Source organism: Muntiacus reevesi, chromosome 4 (genome assembly GCF_963930625.1).
Source record: "Muntiacus reevesi chromosome 4, mMunRee1.1, whole genome shotgun sequence".
NCBI classification, from domain to species: Eukaryota; Metazoa; Chordata; class Mammalia; order Artiodactyla; family Cervidae; genus Muntiacus; species Muntiacus reevesi.
Window position 1 is genome coordinate 81,263,197 of NC_089252.1, and position 7,769 is coordinate 81,270,965.

Genomic DNA, 7,769 nt, shown 5'->3' on the forward strand with positions numbered 1-7,769 from the left:
CCTTGCTTTCTAAAGAATATACTGATAGTATTCTACTCAACTTTTTGGTGCAGTTTTAATTTTTCTTCCCCAAATGGAATTATGCTGTATGTACCAGGGTCTTCAAGTATGGCTGTAAGCAAAATCTCTTATACATCATGAGTGTCTTTTCTGACCACAGCGTTCCAGGCAGGCGAAATTTGTTACAGTTGCTACAGCCTGTATTTTGTGGCATACAAACACCTAATTTTAAAATAGTAATCTGAGAGATAAGTTGCATATAGAACTGTGCCATTCACCAAAGACCTAACCCTAACCCTAATCCTTGTCACCAGAGATAGTCCCTCACCTTTCCCATTTATATAGCAAATAATTTTCCTATTTATGTAGCAAATGCATTCATGCTAAGTTTCTGCAGTCATGTCCAACTTTTTGCAACCCTATGGACTGTAGCCCACCACGTTCCTTGGTCCAAGGGATTCTCCAGGCAAGAATACTGGAATAGATTGCCATGCCCTTCTTCAGGGCATCTTCCCAACCCAGGGATTAACCCATGTCTCCTGCACCTCCTGCCTTACAGGCAGATTCTTTACCGCTGAGTCACTGGAGGAGCCCAAAAAGTAAAGTAGAAGTTGCTCAATCCGACTTCTTGTGACCCCATGGACTGTAGCCTGCCAGGTCCCTCTGTCCGTGGAATTTTCCAAGCAAGAATACTGGAGTGCATTGCCATTCCCTTCTCCAGGGGATCTTCCCAACCCAGGAGTTAACCCAGGAGTTGAATCCGAGTCTCCTGCATTGTAGGCAGATTCTTTGCCATTTGAGCCACCAGGGAAGCCTAGCAAATGCATAACTGTATTCAGATGCTGGCAAGAGTAGTATCATCTTTACAACACAAGGTCTCTAAGTCCTACAGGAAAGCTGATGAATGCTTTTGTTTTAGTTAGGAAGTGGGTTAACCCAAAGAAGTCAGATAAGACAGGCAAAATGAGTTCTTTTAATTAAGAGCATTGGGTTCATTATAAAGTAACAGTTAAAATAATCTCCACGTCTACCACTGAACTTTTTCATACAAAGATAAGATGAAGCATTTTGACATTATCCCATTAGTAGACCATTTTATCAGTGGAGCAGATTGAGAAAAGATTTGCCTAAGGTTAAACAGCAAAATGGCTATCTGAGGAGGCCTTACAAATAGCTGTGAAAAGAAGAGAAGTGAAAAGCAAAGGAGAAAAAGGAAAGATATTCCCATTTGAATACAGAGTTCCAAAGAACAGCAAGGAGAGATAAGAAAGCCTTCCTCAGCGATCAATGCAAAGAAATAGAGGAAAACAACAGAATGGGAAAGACTAGAGATCTCTTCAAGAAAATTAGAGATACCAAGGGAACATTACGTGCAAAAGTAGGTTCGATAAAGGACAGAAATGGTATGGACCTAACAGAAGCAGAAGATATTAAGAAGCGGTGACAAGAATATACAGAAGAACTGTACAAAAAAGATAATCACGATGGTGTGATCACTCACCTAGAGCCAGACATTCTGGAATGTGAAGTCAACTGGACCTTAGAAAGCATCACTGTGAACAAAACTAGTGGAGGTGATGGAATTCCAGCTGAGCTATTTCAAATTCTGAAAGATGATGCTGTGAAAGTGCAGCACTCAATATGCCAGCAAATTTGGAAAACCTAGCATGGCCACAGGACTGGAAAAGGTCTGTTTTCGTTCCAACCTCAAAGAAAGGCAATCCCAAAGAATGCTCAAGCTACCGCACAATTGCACTCATCTCACATGCTAGTAAAGTAATGCTCAAAATTCTCCAAGCCAGGCTTCAGCAATATGTGAACTGTGAACTTCCAGATGTTCAAGCTGGTTTTAGGAAAGACAGAGGAACCAGAGATCAAATTGCCAACATCCGCTGGATCATCGAAAAAGCAAGAGAATTCCATAAAAACATCTATTTCTGCTTTATTGACTATTTCTGCCTTTGACTGTGTGGATCACCACAAACCATGGAAAATTCTGAAAGAGATGGGAATACCAGACCACCTGATCTGTCTCTTGAGAAATCTGTATGCCAGTCAAGAAGCAACAGTTAGAACTGGACATGGAACAACAGACTGATTCCAAATAGGAAAAGGAATACATCAAGGCTGTATATTGTCACCCTGCTTATCTAACTTATATGCAGAGTACATCATGAGAAACACTGGGCTCAATGAAGCACAAGCTGGCATCAAGATTGCTGGGAGAAATATCAATAACCTCAGATATGCAGATGACACCACCCTTATGGCAGAAAGTGAAGAAGAACTAAAGAGCCTCTAGATGAAAGTGAAAGAGGAAAGTGAAAAAGTTGGCTTAAAGATCAGCATTCAGAAAACTAAGATCATGGCATCTGGTCCCATCAGTTCATGGGAAATAGATGGAGAAACAGTGGAGACAGTGTCAGACTTTATTTTTTTGGGCTCCAAAATCACTGCAGATGGTGACTGCAGCCATGAAATTAAAAGACGCTTACTCCTTGAAAGAAAAGTTATGACCAACCTAGATAGCATATTAAAAAGCAGAGACATTACTTTGCCAACAAAGGTCTGCCTAGTCAAGGCTATGGTTTTTCCAGTAGTCATGTATGGATGTGAGAGTTGGACTATAAAGACAGTTGAGTGCTGAAGAATTGATGCTTTTGAACTGTGGTGTTCGAGAAGACTTTTGAGAGTCCCTTGGACTGTAAGGAGATCCAACCAGTTCATCCTAAAGGAGATCAGTCCTGAGTGTTCATTGGAAGGACTGATGTTGAAGCTGAAACTTCAATACTTTGGCTACCTGATGCAAAGAGTTGACTGATTGGAAAAGACCCTGATGCTGGGAGGGATTGAGGGCGGGAGGAGAAGGGGACAACAGAAGATGAGATGGTTGGATGGCATCACCAACTCAATGGACATGAGTTTGAATAAACTCCAGGAGTTGGTGATGGACAGGGAGGCCTGGCATGCTGTGATTCATGGGGTCGCAAAGAGTCGGACATGACTGAATGACTGAACTGAACTGAACTGTCTTGTTCTGCATTGTATCCACTGTGCCTGGAATAGCATGTTGCGTGTGGTAAACTGTCAAATATTTAATGAATAAATAAACTGTGCTCTGATGACGTCAGCCTTATGGCTTTGCTGTTCTCTTCACTTGAATTTTTCCATTTTCATGCCTCTGACATCATTGTTTTGTCCACTTAACATACCTTCTTTCCTCCTTTCTAAGTCCTGTAAATCAGTGCTACTTAATCTGTAGCCCATGGGCTGATAGCATGAGCAGCACCTACCGGCTGGTTAGAAATACAGAATCTTGGACCCCAGACCACTCTTACTGAATCAGAATCTCTGTGTTTGTGACTTGGAAACAGATATTTACATGAGTTCTCCAGGTATTCTTCTATATCCTCAAGTCAGAAGTTGTTATTATTTAGTCACTAAGTCATGTTCAAGTCTTTTGCGACCCGTGGACTATAGCCTGCCAGGCCCTTCTGTCCATGGGATTTACAAGGCAAGAATACTGGAGTGAATTGCCATTTCCTTCTCCAAGGGATCTTCCCTACTCAGGGATCAAACCCACCTCTCCTGCATTGGTAGGCAGGTCCTTTATTACTGATCCACTTAGGAAGCCCTAGTCAGAAGACCTCAGCCATAATCAGCTAAGACCCACTCTGGCCAACTTCTGCCTTCCTAAAATCATTCCTAAAGACGTAGACATCCACAAGTGACCATTTCTTCCTGTGAATTAGTCATCGCCCCAGATTCTTTTGACCCCAGCCTGTTTTGCCTTTTTGATGTGTTATCATTGTTTCCTCATCCATCCTGTGTGCCCTGGCCAGACAGTGCATGCTGAAGGCAGTCAGGAAACACTTGACTGGTTTTTTTTTTTTTGGTCATGTGTGGTACAGTTTTGGAACATGACTGTCCCTATTTGACTGCCTGCTTCCCCCTGAACTGCATTCTTGCTTCAGTGTGGAATCCACCACTCACAGTGGTCGCATGGGACCCTGCCTTACCACAGGATCTTGACTCTAGAAATCCCAAAGCACTTTGCCTCACAGCAGCCCAGAGTCAGCCCTGCATATACCAGAGCTTCTGCTGGGTCTTCCTGCGTGGTCACCTCTAGCCAGTTTGGAGCCCCCATTGGAGCCCCCATTGCATCCCAGTCCCAGGTTGTAGCAGATGCCATCAATTTTTTCATTATTTCAAGCATACTTTTTATTCATTGTCCCTCTGCCTGCCTGAATATTGGTAATAGTGTTATATTCCTCACTGATGGTGGGGAAAATGAGAAAATTGGTTGCTATTGTTTCACTATCTGTAAAAGAAAAGCACGTCTTTTTTTTTTTTTTTTTCTTCTGTGGTGGAAGTGCTCCAGAGAAGTGCTCCAATTTCTTTGTCAGCTTTTAGAGATAATTTTTATGAAGATTAGAAGCATTCAACTTTTGTGAGAGAAAGGAGAATAATAAGAATTAAGGGGGGAAAAAACCACCTCTCTCATGCTGACCTATTTTCCCCTCCACAAATTATCTCTCCTTCATGAATTCCAGAGTTTACACTAAATGATTCTTTGCTGTTTCTTTAACCAGCAGCAGGGACTTTAATTTCACAGGGTTCACTCAGAGTTGATGCTTTTCAGACTTTGGGTAACTAGTTTATTTTCATTCCCCGTTATTTTGGATTAAAGTGTAATCTTAGGACCTAAGAGTTCCTTGCATGGTTATTTTTGGAATATGGAAGCTTTTGAAGTGTTTAAATCAACTCATCTTGTGGTTATTCGCGGAATATCTAGTAGGTGGCCAGGAATATGTTAGGCTCTCTTATTTGTGCAAGTATCTGTGTACATGCAGGAGAATTTATCAGGGGCGGGAAAGAAGCATGAGATGTGATACCTTTCCATCTTGCTAGGGAAGCAAGCATACCACAGTTAGACCTGGGTTTGAATTCTACGTCTTTAAATAAATGCGTCATCTAGGATAACTCATTTAGTTCCTCTGTGCTATTATAAGCAAATGTGAATAAAAATATGTGATGAAGGTGCCTTGCAGTGTGCTTGGAGAACTTGATGTCTGTATGTTTGTGTGTGTGTGTGTGTGTGTATATATATATATATGTATATATGTATATATATATATCTCATAGTCTGTACTTATAAAACAATATGAAACAAATCCCCTGCACAAAAATATATAGCTTTATGAGTTATTGTGATTTAAACACCAAGAGCAATGTATTAAGAAAAAAGTGTTTTTCACAGCATTTCCTACTCTTGATGTTCCTGTGTTTGCAATTTAATTTTTGCCAACTTACTGTATATTAAGTAGTATCTTGATGTTGTTCTTAATTAATATTGTCTCAATTGCCATTTAGCTTTATTACTTGGTTTCATGGCAAATACTATTCTACATGTAAAGATAACTTTTCAGATTATAAATGTAATACTTATTGTCAGAAATTTGAAACTCCACTGCCTGAGGGTTTCCTTATAGCTCAGTCAGTAAAGAACCTTGCCTGCAAGGCAGGAGACCTGGGTTTGATGCCTGGGTTGAGAAGAACCCCTGAAGAAGGAAATGACAACCCACTCCAGTATTCTTGCCTGGAGAATCCCATGGACAGAGAAGCCTGGCAGGCTACAGTCCATGGAGTTTCCAAGTGTTGGACACGACTGAGTGACTCACACACACACCATTCAGATTCTGGTGCATTTTGAATCTTTCAATCTGTTTTTCTTTGGCATACATGATGATCTAGATTGAGATCACACTACATATACAATTTCATATCCTAACTTTTTCGTTTACATTGTATCCTGAGACATTCCTGTGTCATTAAATGTTCCATGAAAACATGCCTTTGAGTGGCTACTTACTAGTCCAGCTTCTGGATGTGCCACAACTTAAGTGACCGTTGCTTGTTTCATGGTTTTTGACTATTCTAAGTAATGTTGACAGCAACATCTTTGTATTATATCTGTGTCAAGTTTATAATGTAAAGGACATTGGTGAGCTCTAAATGTGGTACCTTTTTTGAAACCTACATATTCCATGTGCATGGGGTGGGTGCCTATAGGGGAGGCACTGTTTACAAGTTGGCATAACTCTCCATAGCTGGTACTTGGTTACCACATGATTCTGACAGTTGAGACCCTTCAACCGAGAGTCCAAGAGCACTCACCTGTCTGGTTCTCTCCGCAAAGTCCTACTGCTACAGGTATCGCTGTGCTGCTCGAAGCCAGAACACACCCGACAGCTCCGCTTCGAATCTGGGATTCCGTTGTGCAGCTGACCACTTGCCCACCACGGGCTAAGAGCCAAAAAGAGCCTTCCCGAATCCGAGAAGTCCTGTCTACTCTGCACGCGGCTTCCCTCAGAAGGCTGAACAACCTCGTGTGAAGACTTCCCACCCCAAGGTGGGTTACATACCTGCCCAGTGGCCAAAGGAACCGTATGGCGAGACCAAATCGCTGACCTGCATCAGCATGTGCGCTTTATTGTGTGATGTGTTTCATGTTTTACTTTTGAGAGTGTTTTAAAGAGGAAGGAGGTGGAGGGCACCCTGAGCTCGGCTTCAGGAGGCCTGTGTTCCACCCAGGGTCTGCCTGTGGGTTCGACCCCAGGGTCCCACTCTTGACCTTCTTGGGCCTCAGTGAGTTCATCAGTCCAGTGAGGGGATGCACAGTGTGATGGCTGAGGCTCACTCCCAACTCGCAGATCCTCTGGATATATCAGATTCTATTGTGATTTCATAGTGAGAATTTATGACAGATGATTTTTTAGCTATTTTTTCCCCATGTGTGAACCTCGGGTAATACTAATCATGTGAAATAGTTGTTCTCTTATGTATTATTTTCAGAAAAGAATGGGGTGGGGTGGTGGGGATGAGTCTTTATATTCATACCGCACTTTGCTTTTTCAAGGAAATCAGTGTCTTTACATTGCTATGATGAATCCCACTTGGGCCAGCGATGGCATGCTCAAGTTCAGCCATCAGAACATGCAGGAATGTCCGTGGGGTGACTCTACTGTGCTTTATCTTTTAACATTAAGTGCCTTTGGTTTGGGGGGCAGCTGTAAGCCCTATTTTCCCCCTCTCCCTAAAGCCTTCGGTGAATGTGAACTGTGTGCTACACAGAGAAACCTGTTTAATTCTAGATGTAGGAGAAAAGGAGCAGGAACCTTGAATCAACTATATTCAAGGTATTCCGTATTTTGTAATAGGGAAGTAGGAAATCCTGTTGTCTGTGGAGTATCCCATGCTTTGGATCGTGCACTATTTCGAATAAACTGGTATCTGCTAAATCAGGCTTCCGTCTTATTGGTTCCTTTTCTCTTTCACTCTATTAATGTCTTCTTTTTAAAAAATGACTTTGTGCTATGTGAGATGTATGTGTTTTTTTATGTAAAAAGTTTTTCAGATATGCATGTGTGTTGTTTGCTAGAAAACTTTTACATTAATTAGCTGCTTGATAACTTTGATATGGGAGTAATTTGTGGGAGTGTTTATTCCAAAACACAAGGCTGTTCTGCCAGGAACCTCATTATGACCTTGCTTCTTCATCCTCAGTAGATGAGACAAAGTCGAGGGCAGTGCCTCCATCCCGTAAAAACTGACAGGTGCTTCACATGCAGGCAGAGCACCTCGTTTCACAGCGATGGCTTCCAGCCAGAGATCTCTGTCATCAGGATCCCAGCCTGATTCCCCGTTCTTTGAAGACGTCAAATTCATTCCTAGCCTATCGTTTGAAAGGAAAGACTCATCTTGAGGTT

General features: G+C 41.9%; 1 protein-coding gene across 2 annotated transcripts in view; it reads left to right on the forward strand.

Annotated features, from left to right (window-relative positions):
* Positions 1-7,306, forward strand: part of SUMF1 (sulfatase modifying factor 1) — an 86,826-nt gene extending 79,520 nt beyond the window's left edge. For both annotated transcript variants that reach the window (XM_065933266.1, XM_065933265.1), the window contains one exon: positions 6,200-7,306. In XM_065933266.1, coding sequence (XP_065789338.1) covers positions 6,200-6,310 — 111 coding nt within the window. In that variant the 3' untranslated portion in view covers positions 6,311-7,306. The remainder of the gene's footprint in view (positions 1-6,199) is intronic.
* The last annotated feature ends 463 nt before the right edge of the window (positions 7,307-7,769 follow it).